Source organism: Arvicanthis niloticus, chromosome 20 (assembly GCF_011762505.2).
Source record: "Arvicanthis niloticus isolate mArvNil1 chromosome 20, mArvNil1.pat.X, whole genome shotgun sequence".
NCBI classification, from domain to species: Eukaryota; Metazoa; Chordata; class Mammalia; order Rodentia; family Muridae; genus Arvicanthis; species Arvicanthis niloticus.
Genome location: NC_047677.1, coordinates 27,107,405 through 27,126,405, shown reverse-complemented (window position 1 = coordinate 27,126,405; position 19,001 = coordinate 27,107,405). Strand labels below are relative to the sequence as shown.

Here is a 19,001-nt window from a genome sequence, read left to right as displayed (position 1 = left end):
TACACACAACGCAATGGAGTACTACTCAGCCTCAAAAAGGAACGAACTAAGAAATACTCTGAGGTGAGCAAAACCTCAGTCATCCTGTCAAATGAAAGAAGACAGACTCAAAATGCCATCCCTGGTCTGATTCCGTAATCACGAGAGATGGTTGGTTTTCTGGGATTGGAGAGAAGGGCATAGATTGACATGACAGAGCATTTCAGAAGGATGAAAATATCTTTGGCAAACCAAATATACAATTGCTAAGATGCCCTAAATGGTCAGAGTACATGGGTGAATCTTAACTTAAATATATATACATATATATACATCTACACTCACAAACCGAATGTGTGTCTCCCATACAGTTAAAATGTGTTGCTTTTTCTTCTTTGCTTATCTATATTTTGTGAAATTTCCACCATGCTTCTTTAGGGGAGCATTTGTAAAGAAACAAGCAGCCAGAGATAATTGGGTTATTCACCAAGGAATCTGTTTTGCTTCAACATTGTTTGCTTGCGATGAAGCCACGGGTCACCTCTTTCTCATCTGTCTTTTCTCAGTGGCACTTCTGAAAGGTGAGCTGAGGAAAAGGACAGAAAAAGGTCCAGAGCCTAATAGCAATGCTTTGTCCTTCCAGCCCCGGGCTTGGCTCGCACCTGGTTTCAGGATGAATGCACAGTAGCTTAATGATAGGGGGGCTCCTGGCTGCTTTTGCCAGTTCCACCTTCTAGTCCAACCCAAGTCAGCCCATGAATCCTCCAGGCCCCTAGAGAAAGCTGGCGGCCCAAGGCTGGCCAGTCTGTGGTTTGTGGGCCCTGGTGGGCACCGCCTTCCCTCACATTGGTCAGATGTGTTCGCATGGTCTTGGGGAAGTCAAGAGCCCATTCATCTGTGGAGACCACTTGGAGAGGGACTACTCTTGTAGTCCCTCATGGCACGGAAGGACGCGGTGTCCCTCTAAGAGCCCCCTTGGGTAGGGCTCTCCATGCACACATGTCTCTGGATCCCTTCCCCATCACAGATGGTTCATCTCCAAACTTTCCGTCCATGAAAAGAACAGTCACCTCAGGAGACCTGACGGGTCACAGACGGAACACGGCTGCTCAGGTAGGTCTTCCTTGATTGTACTTGAGTGCTGCAGGCGCAAGAGGCGCACTCAGACCCACATGTCGGGTCACAGTGATCTCCTGAGGCTGACCAAGGTACAGTTATAAAAAGAGCATCATACAAATATCTTGTGAACAGAACATAACATTTATTTTTTATTCTCTAGCCAAGAAGGAACACAAAAGCGGGAGATGCAGAGCAGCTGGGTTGAGCACAGGCTTGGTTACCCCTAAATGTCAAGTTGAGACAAGTGTTGGGGGGGTCTCCATCCTCGGGGCTCACACGGGTATTATTTTCAAGACTTGGGTTTATTATTTAACACCACCGCATGCATACATAGTGACTTGTAACAGCTGAACCAGAAACAAGAACACACTGCTGAAGAAAGATAATCACATAGACACACAACACACAACGGAATAGTGTCTAGCCACAAAAGGAACAGAATTCTGACCCAAGCAACAACATGAGTGGAACTTGAAAGGTGTGCCTGTGTCGGAAGAGTCACTAAAGGAAAAATACTGAGTGGTTTCATTTGTAGGGAAGGAACCACAGGAGTGTCAAATTCAGAGAGAAAGGATGGTGGCTGGGGGGAGCTGGGAGAAGCAGGGAGGAGCTGGGGGGAGCGGAGAGGAGGAGTTGGGATCTATGGGTCCAGTTTCCATTGAGGCTAATCCAGTGCTAGAAAGAGTGTGTTACATTGTAACATGAATACTCAGTGTCCCCGAACTGTTCACTTTAAAACAGCTAATGGGGAAGTTTGTACACGAGTGTATTTTAACACATGTACCAAGAAACAAGCCCCCAGCAATTCACACTCTGCCGGCTTTTTGAGACGTGCCTGTCAGTATTCAGACCAAGCCCGTGGGCAGGCAGGTGCTGCCTCCGCTCTTACTCAAGTAAAGACAAGGACAACGGTTCGCAGGGATTGCCACCTGTGTCAGGTTTCAGCAACCATGGACTCTCAAAGTGGAGAGTTTGGGGAAACTAAGGCAGAGGCCTTGGTGGACAGGATTTCTGAGGAGAGCTGTGATTTTGTTTCCAGGAGGCCATGCTGAAGGCCAGGGCAGAGAGCAGATTGTAATTCTCAAAGCTCCCAGGGGTCACAGGGACAGGGTTGACACAGTCCTTGGTCTGGCCTATTTTTAGAGCCCAGAGTCACAAGTCTTCTGGGTAAACAGCCGGCAATTCTCAGGCCACTATGTCATGCGTGTGATACTAATACAGCATTGAGGGCCTTGCAGAGTACCAGCTCAGACCACACCTCGCCTGCCTACACCGGTAACTCCCAGGCTCCTGGCGCAGACAGCACTGTAAGGGAGTTTGGCAGATTCCTCAGTATACTAATATAGTCCGGAAGTCACAAGGACAACACAATGGAGATGGCTTCCTGTCCCAACCCCAGTACTCAGATTCATTCCTTGGCGTTGCTTTTCATCATTAGACAAGAAGTTTCCGGCTGTCCACCCTGTCGTGCCCACCTTCTCTGAAAGGCAGGATAAGGTTTGAGCCATCCAAGACAAGCCTAATCCAGACACTGCTGTCTGTGGCCCTGTGACCCTGGCCCTACTGGGCCTCAGACGCTTTGTGAAATGGCAAGAATATTTTATGAGTCAGATGACAGTGTTCAGAGACATGCTCGGACGTGTACAACCAAACCAACCATGAGGCAGTTTCTTCTGCCACCTTAGCCATTGCTTAGGACGGACCTGGGATCAGCAAAGGGCCAACCAGAACTGGTTAAGGAACCAGCAAGAGCTCAGAGCCTCAGAGCCTCAGATCCTGGAAAGCTTTCCTTTCTTTTTTTTCCCCCTCCCCCCCCCCTTTTTTTTTATTCCTAAGATTTCTGGCAACTGTGGTAACGGAGGTGAGAATGTGTCCAGTTAAGTGCACAGGAGGTGAGAATGTGTCCAGTTAAGTGCACATTATTGAAGCTGCAGGAGAAATGGGCAGGAGCAAGCCATTTCCTCACCTCCAGGGGAGAAGCTTTGCTATGCAATTGGAGGATAGCTGAGGCGCATGCATCTGTCAAGATGAGGGCAGGCCTACTGGGTGACAACTGGGATGCATGCAGGCTCCCCTGCTCTCCTCTGCTTTTAGGGTTCATGAGTCACGTACTGTGGAAGGGTTTGTGTTTGCCTTGCAGGTCCCCACGCCCCACCTGACCAGCTTCTCCTTTCCAGTAAGTAAGTAAGAAATGCCCAGAAAAAGGTTCATGCTCACAGGCCAGTAAGGTATTTCCAGAGGGGAGAGTTGGCATTGTGCTGTCTTCCTTAACCCCCTTGCCTGCCACTCATGAGCTGTTGGTATTGCTGGAAGCTCTGTCTGGCTTTAGGGTGGGGAGGGGAGTCTCCCTTGGGCTCAACCCAGAGTGTCCCCGAAATCTAAATGGACTCCCTAGGGTTCTTCTTGTAGCTGCTCAGTTGTGACATGCTGAAATGAGTATGGCCCCGGACACTTCCGGGAATAAAACAAACCAAATACAACACTGGCGCTGGCAAGAGGAGAGCTTAGCCGTCTCCCAGGAAGTGAAGGGCCAAGGGGAGCTGCCTGGCCAACACAGCACAGGGGACTCCATCACAGGGGCTCAGTGTGTAGACAGAGGTCACCTCTTCCTAACCACCCAGTGACACATGTTCTGGGGAGACTCACTGGAGTCTGGGTCAAGTAGGATTCCCAACGGTGAGACCTTGTCACCTTTCCCTCACTGTCTAGTGTTTTTTTTTTTTTTTTTTTTTTTTTTTATCTAGGAGGAATCTTGGCACCCTCTTCTAGTACTGCTATTGTGCCTGGGCATCATACTTAAGAGTCAGGGCCACAGGCCTACTGGGCCTCTCCTCTCTGAACCACCTCAAATGTTCCAGGCTGGGATGGTGAGGGGCATGTGGTTACAGCCAGGCCCTTCCCCCAGGCCATCCTGGTGGGCCACACGCCCATTGCGCAATGGCAGCCGGCCAGGCCCTGGGACCCCGCTGCTGGGGCCAGATTCCGATGGCAGGCCCGAGTCGCTGGGTTGAACGTCTACCACCATCCGCCTTCGCAGGAGGCGGCCGGGCCGCTGGGAGTAGGCTTGCTTGTGGGCGGCCCATGGAGGCCAGCAGAGCTGAGCGCGGAAGGCAGCCTGGAAGCCGCGGCGGAAGTTCTCGTTGAAGTAGCCGTAGATGATGGGGTTGGCGCTGCTGTGGAAGAAAGCCAGCCAGTGTGCCAAGGGGAAGGCGTAGACGGACAGCAGGTGCAGCTGAAGCTCGCTCAGCTCTCCGTAGTCGATGAGCAGCAGCAGCACCCAGAGTGGCAGCCAGGACAAGGTGAAAAAGAGAGCCACCATGACCAGCATGTGCACCACGCGGGCCCTGCGGCGCGACGCGCGGCCACCCTCGGCCACCGCCTCCTCCGCGTCGCGCGCTGGACCGGGGGCCTGGCACAGCTTGCGCGCGATGCGCGCGTACATCACCACGATGAGCGCCAGCGGGGCCAGGTAGATGTGCGCGAAGAGCACGGCGGTGTAGACCTTGCGCATGCCCTTCTCCGGCCAGGCCTCCCAGCACGAGTAGAGCGGGTAGGAGCGGTTGCTAGCGTCCAGCATGAAGTGATGCTCCTCTTGCGTGACGGTCAGAGTGACCGCCGAGGGACACATGATGAGCAACGCCAGAGCCCAGATCACCGCGATGGTGAGCAGCGCCTTCCGGAGGGTCAGCTTCTCGCGGAAAGGATGCACGATGCAGCGGAACCTGCAGCCCGAGGGTGGGAGGAGAAACAGAGGAGTCTGGGAGGGTCCTTGGAGGGCCAGTGGGCCAGAGCTGACCTGGTTAGGGGCTACTGGAAGAGGACACCCGACATTCATCACCCTCCTTGAGGCAGTTTCCGGTGCTGCTGGAATACGACACCTGACATACATCACTACACTTAGGCAGCATCCGGGGACAGCTTAGACACTAATCAGGTTAATTTACAAGTAAATTGGTTTGTCACTGGCGAAGGAGGCAGCTCAGTCCGGCTAAATTGTTCTGGAGCCCAGGCTGGATTTAGGTGGATTTAGTTTAGCGGAAGAGATGAGGAGGAAGGAACGGCCTCTCTCTAGAGGCTTACATCTTTATTTTAGGACGGGTTAGCCGGCAGTGTTAAGTGTTCAACCCAGGACAAGCTCCTGAAGTTCCTATTTACCATATCAAAGCGGACCTGGCCACCAAGTTCTCCCAGCATCCCTCGGTCGGTCACTATCTGTTACAGGGTATGGCTAGCTACCCTGAACTCTCCAGCCCTTCCGCCACAGAGGCTCCTCCCTATATAATCCAGATATTTTTGGCGACCTCCCCTTTCCTTCTGCACCTTTGTCCTCGGGGCTGTTGTACTTGGTTTCCCTCTCCCCGCTTCCCCTCCCCCTCTCCCCACGTGGTTCAGGCTCAAGACCACTCTGGACTCTCTGAGATGTGCCTGCCTCTTATAGATAAGCTTTCTCCTCCACCATACCTAGGAGTAGTCACAGGCTTTCCTTTAATTTCCTTTTCTTTTATTCCGTAGCGAGCATCGCAGCCAGTCTGTGGTGAACACTCTGTGCTTGGGAAGCCTGACTAGGCGAATATACAAAGGCTTTTTGAAAAACATTTATTTAGTGCTTATCTCTCCCTCTCCCTCCCTCCAGCCCTTTCTCCCTCTCCACACAAGAGACAACTTGCAACAGTCAGCAATCTCTTTCTACCATGTGGTCCTAGCGCCTGAATCCAGGTCAAGAGGCTTGGCAGTAACACCTTTATCCACTGAGCCACTTGACCAGCGAGTGCAACACAAATGCCGATTCCCCTGAAAACCTCAGGAGCTGGGATTGGGGAACTCAAGGGGGGCGATCAGTGATGGAGCACATTGACAGGCCACCCCTGGGTCCTCTTAACTATTATTCTGAAGTGAGAAAAACTATTTGTTAAATTCTGACTGGCCTTCCAGCTAAATGTGAGGTCAGCCAGGCCCTCAGGCACTTATAGTACGTGAAGAAATTTTTGCTAACCTGCGTCTGTTCTGCGTCTGTAACCACAAGCCTTTCTGCTCCTGGTCAGAGATACCTCGATCACACAACTGTGCCCTGTTCTTATTAAAAGTTTATATCTTAGTGCTGGAGAGAGATGGCACAGTGGCTAAGAACATGGACTGCTCTTCCAGAGGTCCTGAGTTCAATTCCCAGCAACCACATGGTGGCTCACAACCATCTGTAGTGGGATCTGATGCCCTCTTCTGGTGTGTCTCAAAATAGCTACAGTGTACTAATATATACATAAAATAAATAAATCTTTTTTTAAAAGCTACAGTGTACTCATAGATATATAAAATAAATAACTTTTTTAAAAAGTTCATATCTTGTCATGCTTGCTAACAACCATCCCAGCTATGTCAATGGGAGTCACCAAACTTGGGGTTTTGACATTTATAAACCCCCTGCTCACTAAGCTCGGGGCTGCCTCTTTAGACTTGTAGTCACACGTGTGCGAGCCCCGTGTGGCTCAGTAAAAACTTCAGATTCATTTAGCTCGCATCCTGTCTTCTAACACTTGGGTGAGAACGGCCAGGTACACCTCACTGTGAGAAAGCAAGCGTGCATCGTGCCTTTCCTTGTTAGACCCGCTCAGCAATAACTCTTGTCAAACCCTTGTGTATCTATTTATTGTTTTAGAAATAGGGTCTCTAGCCTGGACTGCCCTCAAACTTCCTATGTTACAGAGGATGACCTTGAACTGCTGACCCTTCTGCCTCGGTTTCACCTTTCACCCTTAATTGACTTTAGGAAAAGTCCTCCAAGGTGTGAAGCAACTGGTACTAGATCACACAGCCATCAAGTAACAAGGACTACCTTGGATATCCAGTTTGTCCATTCCCCTGTGCCCCTTAGACTGGAATCTGTTAAAGCCTAACTTTGCAAAGCCTCTCCTGAAGCAGTAAGAAAAAAAAAAATCTGTCTCCACCGTAATTATTCTGGGAAGGAGTTAAGGGGTTTTAGCACCTTCTTTTCAAAGTAGGCAGGGTTGGGAGCTGCTGGGGGGAGGTGGAGGCCGTCCCCTGTAGTGGTTTAAATAAAAGCCATTGCTCAACTGCATGCTCCTGAAAGTGGGTGTCAGACAAGTGACCGAGAATGAGTGCAGATCAGTGCAGGAATGGGTGACTGCAAGAGCCAGTTGCTCAAAGGCTTTTCTGGACTTTGGTTTTCTTATTTCTTGAATGGAGCCAATCCGTCCATCTGTAATCCTCCCTGCTCTGTGGGGTGATAAAGATGAACTGAGACCTCAGCAATCTGGAGGCATTTGTGAATGAAGGAAAACGAACAAACAAAACAAAAATGTACTTGGGCAGCAGAGACAGGAGGATCAGGAGTTCAAGGTCAGCCTGGGCTATTTGATAGACACTCTGTCTCAAACAAACAAAAACTGCCAGGCCTAACATGAGGTCTAATCTCCATTCTACCTTCACCCTTCAGTCACATACACAGGAGGGCATGATGAACAGGCCCTAGAGAGATTTAAGGCCAGAGAGTGGAGCCAAATAAGCATTCCTCCCCAGCCCTTCCCCTCCCTATTTAACCCAGGTCCATCCTGGGTTTTTGGGGGTATGCATCCAGATCCGTCCACAATCATCTGTCATGTCGATAAACCGGTTTTGGAAACCCAAGGACTTCCTCACGTGTTGGGGCTGCGCCACCGTGAGGAACCGTGAGGAACCATGTAGAGGCCTTTAGTTAATGAGCAGCCGGGCCCAACTTCCAGCTGGAGGAACCCAGAGCGTTCCCAGCCGACTGCCCACAGCATGGCGGGAGGAACCCTGGGTTCCCCAGTCATATTTTTTCCTACAAAAACCCATAAAACAAAAACAGTAAAAAGGGAAGAAAAGGGCTGGAGAGATGGCTCAATGGTTAAGAGCACTGACTGCTCTTCCAGAGGTTCTGAGTTCAATTCCCAGCAACCACATGGTGGCTCACAATGATCTGTAATGGGTCTGATGCCCTATTCTGGTGTGTCTGAAGAGAGCAATGGTGAATACATAAAATAAAGAAAAAAAAATCTTAAAAAGAAAGGAAGGAAGGAAGGAGGATGGCCTACTTCCCAGAATGCCTTCCCTCCCCCACCTGTACCAGAAAATAGAGACGCCCCTCCTGAAGACTTCTGAGTCAGGCTCAATAGTTTGAGTGGAAGAGAAAAGGTGGGCTCCCTTACAAGTCCACATGGCTCTTTAGGGCAGAACCTGCTTAGACTGCAGGTGTGCTAATGACTGCTGGCCATAGTCGCTCACCTCTTGCCCACACCATTGTCCCAGCCTTAAAGCACTTGTCCCCTTTCCCATGGTCCAGCCACGCCTCCCTGCCTTAGCCTGTACCACCCTGTCCTTCTGGTTTCATAGCATCAGACTCTGGAGAACTCTCCAGAGAGCAGAGGAATCCTGAAGCTGGTAGTGCCGATCTGCAACTCAGTGGCAATCTCTAGGTGGAGGAAACTCCTGGGATGCTTTGGAAAGGCTTCCTGGAGGCGGTGGAGCTGGATAAACTAAGTATGACTGGGAGAGGTTTGACATCCTCGTGTTATTCAACAATGGTAAGAACAACGGTTGAGGGCTGAAGAGATGGTTCGCTCCTAAGGCTCACAACTAAAAAGACAATAATAAAAATTAAGTTAGAAGGCTGAGGTTAAGAGCACTGACTGCTCTTCTGGAGGTCATGAGTTCAAATCCCAGCAACCACATGGTTCCAACCATCCATAATGAGATATGATGCCCTCTGATGGGTGTCTGAAGACAGCTACAGTGTACTTACATATACTAAGTATAAACCTTTGGGCTGGAGTGAGCGGGAGAAGGGAAGGGGGAAAACAAAATTAAGTTAGAAGGGACAACGGCTCCTATAACCCAACTATAGTTAGTGCCATCGTGGAGAGAGAGGTACCCAGTTTTGTCACGCCAGCTGCCTATCTCACGGAGGTAGGAGTCTGGGCTGGATACATAGATCATGCACAAAAGCCCCGAGTTCAATCCCCAGCACCAAGTAAAATGGGGCATGGTGGGGCATGCCTATAAGCCTAGGCCCAGGCAGAGTGAGGAGGATCAGAAGTTTAGGGTTATCCTCGACTACATAATGGGTTTAAGGCTAGCCTAACAAAAGCAATAAAAAGGGACTTTGGTGGAGGCAGAGGTGGGAAGGAGATGGGAACAGTAGGTTCTAGAAAAGGGCAGAGCTGGAAAGGGCTGGTGCTTGAGAGAGACCAAAGGGAGGATGTAGGTATGTGGAAGAAATTGCGTTATCAGCTGCGGTTTGCACTGTAGGTTAAAAGCTGTCCGTTTGCTGTTAAACACAGTTGTTTGAAGTCTCCAGCCTCTCAGTGGGACATTTACTTTTTTTTTTTTTTTTTTTTTTTTTTTTTGAGACAGGGTTTCTTACCACTACAATTCCTGCCAACCTAGCTGGATGAGTGTCCTGACATCACAGAGTGGGACAACAGGGAGGACAAAAGCCATCTCCAGCTGTCCTGGTCCCTGGGGGAAGGCTCTGCCTCAGGCATCCTTGCCACACTGAACAGCTTAATGAGGAGTGGAGCAGGGTCACTACTGAGTGTTCTGGGAAGGGAGGTTTAAACTTACCTTAGCCACATGTACAGAACCATTTATAACCCAGAGCAATTCTTAATCTAGTCTTTGCTGGAGGTGGAGGCTGAATGACCAGAAGTGATTGACATGCAGACTGAGTAAAGCCAGGGCTTCCAGGAACTACCAAGTAGATGGGATAAAGAAACAGAAAAGGACCCGTCCTTCCAGCTATGCCAAGTCCATCTGCAGACAGGCTCCTCCAGCTCTAGCTCCCAGGACTCAAACAAAGGAGAGAGGCAGGACTCCCAATGCCCAGGATGCAGACTGCCTTGAGCTTCTAGCAGACCCCAGAAATTACTATGAGACCTTGTCAGAAGTGGTCTCACCTCCCAGAAAGAGATGAGGTGGTATTCTCAGCACATCTCCTCTACGGCCTTCCTGCTAGCCCAATGTCAGAGGCATCTCCTCTCTCCATGCCAGCCCCAGAATTACCCAGGGAAAGTTCTCACCTCTCCACAGCAATGGCCACCAGCGTGAAAACCGACGCAGACACGGACATGCCCTGCACCAAGCCGCTCATCTTGCATGTGGCATTGTCAAAAGGCCAACCTGTAAAGGCAGAGGTCCCCATAGGGTGAAAGATGCAGAGCACTTGCCAATTAGCCGATGCCTCCCAGAAACATGGCTCATTTATCCTTGTGCTGTGAGGGGTCACGAGGTCTCTGTGACTGTGACCAAGGAGTCAACCAGTCCACCAGTGTCAATACTGCTTTTAGGAAGATGGCCTTTAGTTGACAGCTGATTGTCTCTGTGACCTTCAGGTCGTCTAGCCCTGCCTGATGTCTGGAGCCTATTATCCAGCCCAGGAGAGAGGTCGTGGCTTCCTCGAAGTAGCTCTGTTATTATCCCATCATTGTTATCATATATCCACAGCATGTATGTTATTATCACACTCTTATGCTGAAGTGGACCAAACAGGAAAATAAACATGTTGTGGGAAAACAAAGATTTTTGTTCTCACTGAGAACAAAACTATAAATAAGGGAGGAGGGTGTGGGTTAAAATACATTGTCTGATATCAGATTGGAATCCAAAGTATTAGTATAGAACCACAGTTTCTGAAATACAGGGAAATGGCTAGACACAGGAATAAAGGCATAGCTGGGTGTGGTGATACATGTCTTTAATCTCAGCATCTGGGAAACAGAGGCAGACAGATCTCTGTTGAGTTCCAGGCCAGCCTGGGCTATATAGTGAGTTCCAGAGTAGCCAAGGCTACATATGAGATCCTGTCTCAAAAAAAAAAAAAAAAAAAAAAAAGACATATGTCAAAGAACTCTGTGGCAATATGCATGCATTTTCAAGCTCTGTCCCTTCAGTCTAGAATCAAGACACTCTAACACTGATAAACACCCCTGGAAGTCATACCTTTGCTTGTAAATATTATATTCCTTGGCCTGTGGAGATGGCTCAGCAGCTAAGACGACTTGTTACTCTTGCAGAGGACTCTGGTTCAGTCCCCAGCACCCATATGGTGATATGGTGGCTCACAACATACATAACTCTCTAGTTCCAGGAGACACCCTCTTCTGACCTCTGAGGGCATCAGGCATGTGGTACACGCATGTAACATGCAAAACATGCATGTGCATAAAATAGAAATAAATAGTGTATGCCAATCAAAGGAAACAAGGCTTTTAAAGGAACTAGTTCATTCCAGGGCTGATGAACAAGGAGAGGTGGTCTAGAACATTCTGTGGAACTAGGAAGGAAGGAAAAACTCCAAACATCATGGCAGCGTATGGGAAAGACACAGAAGCCAGCCACGGTGAGCTTTCCAATAGCCAGACCTAGAGCAGTTTAAGCGACAAAATAAACAATCATGTTGGATTAAAAGCCCGGAAGCAGAGAGCCAATTAGTAAGTACAAAGACTGTGAATGTCATTAGGAGGGAACAGGATGGGAAGGAAGCGCTGTTGTGGGCGGCACACTATGAAGTCGGTACAGAAATATAACGAGCCATGACATTTGCGTGGTCTCAGAGGATCACCCCGTAGGGTAGTTGATAATTAAGAAGGGGGAAGTGCTGGCTTCACGGCCGAGACAGCAGTTGCCTAAGCAATCAAACAAAAGACTCTGCTCTCATCTGTGCCTTGCCCACGGATCCACGCTGCTCTCCCCTGAATGGCTCAACTGAACCTCATCAAGGTGTGGGGAGCAGAGGAAGCACGGAAGGGGTGAAGTTCTGAATAAATGAATATTGTTGACATGGGCACAGCCATGTCCAGGCTCCAAAGCTTGAATCTATGGGGCATTGGAAAAGCCATTCCCCATACGGGCCAGGCCCAAGAGGAAGGCTTGGCGGCACATTCCTCATGAATCAGAGTATGATGTTGTTTTTCCGAGACAGGGTTTCTCTGTGTAGCCCTGGCTGTCCTGGAACTCACTCTGTAGACCAGGCTGGACTTAGACTCAGAGATCTGCTTGCCTCTGCCTCCTGAGTGCTAGGATTATGAGTGTGTGCCACCAGGCTTGGTTCCAGAGTGTTTATGACTGACTGATCAATGTATGAAAAGACTAGCAACATCTTCCCAGATGTTTAGGATATTTACAGCCTGAGGCTGCTCACCGGCACAGCCTCTGACTGAGACCAGCTATGCCCCTCCCCACCCTAAGTGCTGGACCAAAAGAACATCTCCCTGAGGTTCTGCACTGCATCTGTAGGGCTAGAGAATCCTGCCTGACCCCAGCTTTACTGGGGTACCGCTGTCCTTTAAAGAAAGGGGGAAGTGGTTGCTTTACAGATGCCCTAGTCACCTCGACACCCATAGGATCCCAGGACCAAAGTGCAGGTCCTGGCATCAGAGAAAACAACAAAAGAGCCCACCCTGTAAATAACAGATCAGCAGCTTCTAAATGTGTTGATGTCGTGAGCCGGCACCTATAGCAGATTGGAGGGCGCTAAGAAAACACTCCAATGAGCTGGCCCGGGTAGCACAGACTTGTCATCCCAGCTACTCAGGGGGCTGAAGCAGGAAGATGTCCACCTCAGGCCTTGGCGCCTCTGCACACACTCACACATACATGAGAAAATGTATACACACATGCATGCGTGCATATGCATACACACACAAAAGTAAAAATCAAAAAGAGGCCGAGGGGTTGGAGAGATGGCTCAGTGGTTAAGAGCACTTGCTGCTCTTGCAGAGGACTGAGGTTCAATTCCCAGCACCCACAACAGCAGCTCACAACCATCTGTAATAAGTCCAGGACTGCGGGATTTGATTCTGACCTCCAAGGGAAACTACACAAGTGTGGTACACATACATACACTCAAACACGCCACACATGCACGCGCACACACACACAGAGATTAGTAAGTTAATAAAGTTTTTTTTTAACGTGTATGAGTGTTTGCCTGCATGTATGTACTCTATGCTTGTCTGGAGCCCTTGGAGCTGGACAAGGACTTAAGAATCTTTGCAATTGAGTTCACTGATGGGTGTGAGCCATCGTGTGGAATCTAGGAACCAAACTCAGGTCCTCTGCAAGAGCAGCGCATGCTCTTAACCACTGAGCCATCTCTCCAGCCCCAAATATATATATATATATATATATATATATGTATGTATATATATGTATATGTGTGTATATGTGTGTATATGTGTGTGTATGTATATATATATGTATATATGTATATATGTATATATGTATATATATGTATATATATGTATATATATGTATATATATGTATATATGTATATATATGTATATATGTATATATGTATATATATGTATATATATGTATATATGTGTATATATGTGTATATATATGCATATATGTATATATGTATATATGTATATATATGTATATATGCATATATATGCATATATGCATATATATGCATATATATATATATATTTTTTTTTTTTTTAAAGAGGACTGAGGATGTAGTTTAATGATAAAGTATGGTTGGAGCCTAATTTCAATCCTAGCACTGGGGGTTGGGGGTGGGGGATGGGAAGGAAGGAAGGAAGGAAACAATTAAAAGCAGCTGGAGATCCTACAACTGGCCTTGGGTTAGACAAGTGTTTCTAGTTTTAATCCAGAACACCACAAAGACTGCATATAAACTCCCCAAAGCAACATTCCGGAAATATTAAACTCCTAAATATCGAAATGCTAAAACCAAAATTGAAAGTTTCAAATTCCGTGGAAGGCTGTAGAATGAAGGTTTCAGGCTGGACTCTAGGAAAGGAGCATCAGTGTGCCGGGCTATCCCAGAATACCTGTGTCATGTCAGGAAGGCAGAGTACTTGGAAACCTGGAAAGACGTTGTTTGGGTTGTGACAGTGAGGATATCTTCAGGAGAGGCTATGCCAAGATTCTACAGTGCCTTTGCTATTTTTCTTTAAGTCTAAAATTGTTTCAAGGGGCTGGGGAGATGGCTCCGTGGCCAAGAGCACTTGTTGATCTGGCAGAGGACCTGTGTTCGGTTCCTAGCATCCACGTGGTGGCTCAGAACCATCTAAAACTCCAGTTTGAGGGGATGTGATGCCCCCCTCTAGTCTCTGCAGGCACCACAGATGCATGGGACACATCTATACATTAAGCAAAACACCTATACACATAAAGTAAAAACTTTAAAAAAAAAATAGCAGGGCAGTGGTGACACATGCCTTTACTCCCAGCACTCAGGAGGCAGATCTCTGAGTTCAAGGCCAGCCTAGGCTACAGAGCTAGTTTGAGGGCTACACAGAGAAACCTGTCTCAGAAAACCAAATAAATAAATACACACATTAATACATACATAATAAATAAAACACACACATACATATGTACATACATACATACATGCATACATACATTCTAGACTAGGTAAACACTCCCATTTTAAAAGTACCTGGCAGCAAAGACTCCCTTCTAGCTGCAGAGTTGTTCTTCGAGGCCACAGACACTGCCTATCCTCCATGACATTTTTTTTTAAAGATTACTCTTACTTTCATGTATTTATATATGTGCATATCTGTGTATCTGTGATTAGGTGTATGCACATGGAAGCCCAGAGGTGTCACATCTACTGAACTGGAGTTAGTCATCTGTAAGCTAACCAGTGTGGGTGCTAGGAACTCAACTCAGGTCCTTTGGCGAGCTGTACGTACTAGTAACCGCTAAGCCATCTCTCTAACCACTGAGCCGTCTCTCTAACCACTGGGCCATCTCTCTAGCCCTTCTCTTTTTTAGAAAATCACATTTGATGTGCGTGTGTGTGTGTGTGTGTGTGTGTGTGTGTGCATTCATGCACAGACGTCAGAGGACAATTTGCAGGAGTAGGTTCTTTCCTTCTACCACATGGGGCTCAGGGATGAAACTTGGGGACCATGGTGACAACAAGCACTCACTTGCTCAGCCATCTTGCCACCCACCATGTTGATCCGAGAATGGAAATGAACTAAAAAATGTAGGCATATTTTCAACAATTTGGCGTACGGGTCCTCGGTTTGAGGAACACATGCAGCCAGGCAGCTTCCATCAAGATACAGAAGTTCCTGGGGATACTGCATCACCCCAGGAAGCTCCCATTCCTTCCTTTATTACGGGACCTTCCATCCATCCACTGATTCTATCAATCTGCTATCTCTAGGAACAGAAAATACGATTTGGCATTTGAAAATGTCATGTAAATAATTATAGCGTAAATACCCTTTTGAGACTTGGAGGCCAGAGTGTGCTAGCCTGTCTGTGGGTGCTGGAAGAAGGTGGTACAGTTTGGGTTGGGCATCTCTGCGGGGATCAGAACTCAACAGAGAGCAAAGTCTCCACCAGGCTAACAGTCAGAATCCTCTCCATGACTTCCCTTTAGGGTCCAGGAACCTGTACACAGTCAGGCTTCCCCTCCCTGGGCCTGAATCTATAGAGCCCCTATAACGAGGGAGCACTCCCTAGGAACTGCTGGGAACTCTGAGAGCTGGGGGATCTTCCCCCTCAGACCTGTAGGGGCTCCACAGCTCCAAACTCTAATATTAAGACAAGACAGTTTTATCATCAGAGACGAGTGTGTGACATTCTGACAACTGTAGGACTTTGGAGACTATGGTCTAGCGCGATTTAAAGACCTCTTACCGAATCCCAGCTCAGCAGCCAGACAGTCGCTACTCCTGACTCTCCCAGCCAATGGGAGCTCATTACCTACAGGACAAGAGCATCTTCTGTGGGAGAACGGATGGCAGGAGTGGATCTCCATGTCTTTGTGCAGAAGAAAGTTGCCCCACCTCCTACTTCTCCCGTCTAGTTCTCTCCAAGAGTGCGACCAAAGGAGAGGCGAATGGACAGAGGAGCATGCGCACATCGGCCCTGATGCTGACAAGCTGAGTAATTACAGACCAGTCCCTTAACTGCTCTGAGCGTGTTTCCTCATCCATAAAATGAGGCTAATAACAAAGCATGCTTGGTTGGATGATTCTGGGGATTAATTAAGATAATGCACAAATCATACATCCCATCATGCCTGACACAAAGAAACTGATTAGCCCATTAGGCCTGTATTGCGACATGACCCCTTGGTGGAGAGACTCAGTGATCCCCGTCTTCCGGCTTCCGCTTCAGCCTTTAGCCAGAAAATGAAAGCGAAGGGTGAGGGCCTTCCTCCTGCCCGTTGGTCATACTCACCAGTGATAAGGTTGTCTACAAGGGTTGTGGGCATGCAGAAGATGCCCACGAGCAGGTCGCTGACGGCCAGGTTGAGGATGAACATGTTGGTGACAGTGCGCATGTGCCGGTTCTTGAGCACAATGAAGCAGACCAGGGTGTTGCCCACCATGCAGAGGAGGAAGATGAGCGTGTAGGCCGCGATGAACATGGCCGCCACTGGAGAGGAGTGCTGGTAGTAGGAGGAGAAGATGAGGCTGGCAGCCGAGCTGGTCTCGGCATCACTCCCGTTCTGACTCGGGGGCCAGCTGCCGTTGGGAGGCTGGGAGAGATCCGCTGGGGTGAAGGGAGCACAAGAGTCAGGACCAAAGCGAAGAAGAGTTAACCGGCTCTTCACCACTGAAAAGCCAACCCTTGGATGGAGATGCAGCTCAGAGTGCGCTTGCCTGACATGCGTGAAGCTATGGGCTGATCCCCAGTACCACATAAAGTGGAATAGTGGCACATGCCTTTAATCCAAGCACTTTCGAGGTGGAGAACAAAGGATCGGAAATTCAAGGACACTCACATCTACTTTGAGAGTCTGAGACCAACCTCAGCCAATTGAGACTTTCAAAGAAAAGAAAGGAAAGGTTCCAGTTTCTCTGTGTCTCATTTGTCATACTGTCTTAGGGTTTTACTGCTGTGAATAGATCCCTTGACCAAGGCAACTCTTATAAAGGACAACATTTAATTGGGGCTGGCTTACAGTTTCAGAGGTTCAGTCCATTATCATCAAGGTGGGAACATGGCAGCATCCAGGCAGGCATGGTGCAGGAGGAGCTGAGAGTTTTTCATCTTCATCTGAAGGCTGCTGGTGGAAGACTGGCTTCCAGGCAGCTAGAGTGAGAGTTTTAAGTCTATGCCCACAGTGACACACCTACTCCAACAAGGCCACACCTCCTAATAGTTCCATTCCCTGGGCCAAGCATATACAAACCATCACACATACCCTAAGCCTACTCATTACTGTCCATTGTCCCAAGGACAACTGGACACACTGATCAAGAATTTTATTATTTTTTTTTTTTATTTTTAAATTTTTGAGTGTTTTGCTTGCACACATATATGTGCACGGTGTGTGTGCCAGGTACCCGTGGAAGTCAGAGGAAGGCACTGGATGCCCTAGAACTGGAGTTAAGGATGTTGTAAGTCACAGTGAGGGTGCAAGGAACCAGATCAGGGTCCTCAGCAAGAACAAGCGTTCTTAACCATTCAAGCACCCTCCATCCCCTGATCAAGGACTTTGAGTTTGCCCAAGCTCATACCCAAAGTGCTGAACACTCACTCCCCAATCACGTTGGCTAGTCTCCATTCACACCTTCTCCCTGCCTTCTTTTCATCTTTGGGGGCTCAGAAGACTTCTTTGGTGACAAAGTATTATGTATCAGGCTGGCCTTGAACTCACCACTGTAGCCAAGGATGACCCTGCACTCTTATCCTCCTGCCTCTACCTCCTGAGTGCTGAGATTAAGTATGTCAGCCTGCTCAGTGTTTGCGATAGAACCCGGAGCTTTGTGCATGTTAGGCAATTACACTACCAACTGAGCTGCAATCCCAGGCCCGAGAGTCTAACTTCTAAAGGACCCCATCCTGCCAGCTTCTGGAGGCCCTGAACGAGGTGGGGCTGCAAGAGAAGAGTCAGTGTTTGCTTCCTGGCTTCCTTCCTGCCTGGACCAATGTTGTCAGTCCCTATTGTATCCTCATGTCTAGACACTTTAATTCCCTCAAAGCATGGGTTAAAAGTATTTGGAACTATGGCTTCTGAGAGTTAGTTAGGGAGGCAGGAGAGATGGCTCAGCTACCTGGGTTCAATTCCAAGCATCCACATGGCAGCTCACAACTATCTGTAATCCAAGATCTGACAATCTCACACAGACAGACAGACAGACAGACAGACAGACAATAAAAATAAGTAAAATTTTAAAATTGAAGAGAGTTACTTAGATGTATATGAGGTTATATGGCAGGGCTCCTATGAGAACATTGGTAATTTCATAAGGAGAGTCCTGAGCAAGCTGTGTGTGTGTGTGTGTGTGTGTGTGTGTGTGTGTGTGTGTACTATTGAAGGCCAGAAGAGGGCGCCAGATCCCCTGGAATAAGAGTTATGGTAAGTTGCTGGACACCGGTGCTAGGAATAGAACTCTTATCCTCTGCAAAAACAGTGTCTTAGCTAAGGTTGCCATTGCTGTGAAGACACACCATGACTGAGGCTACTCTTACAACGGCAAACATTTAATTGGGGCTAGTCTACAGTTTCAGAGGTTCAGTCCATTATCATCATAGCAGGAAGCCTGGCAGCGTGCAGACAGAGATGGTGCTGCAGAAGGAGCTGAGAGTTCTAGATCTCAATTCAAAGACAACCAGGAGGAGACTGGGTGAAGCTTGAGCCTTCAAAGCCCACCTATACAGTGACACACTTCCTCCAACATGGCCATGTCTCCTAATAGTGCCATTTCGCATGGGCCAAGCATATTCAAATCACCACAAACACCAACTGCACTTGATGGCTGAGGCCTCTCTCTAGGCGCTGTGTCACGCAATGCCTTTGCCATGTTATGATGCAGGAAACAGGCCTCGAACAGATAGTCCATGCTTTTGGACTTCTCGGCTTCCAGAATCATGAACTGCATTTCTATTCTTTATAAACTACTCAGTCTTGGATATTTTG

At 48.2% G+C, this 19,001-nt stretch overlaps 1 protein-coding gene across 1 annotated transcript; it reads right to left on the bottom strand.

Annotated features, from left to right (window-relative positions):
• Positions 1 to 1,235: 1,235 nt before the first annotated feature.
• Positions 1,236 to 17,307, bottom strand: Npffr1 (neuropeptide FF receptor 1). The gene is made up of 4 exons (XM_034524647.2): positions 17,301 to 17,307; positions 16,313 to 16,627; positions 10,152 to 10,251; positions 1,236 to 4,820 (listed from the first exon to the last, which is right to left on the bottom strand). Exons 1-4 carry the CDS (start codon positions 17,305 to 17,307, stop codon positions 3,944 to 3,946), a joined length of 1,299 nt encoding a protein of 432 aa, XP_034380538.1. The 3' UTR covers positions 1,236 to 3,943.
• Positions 17,308 to 19,001: the final 1,694 nt, after the last annotated feature.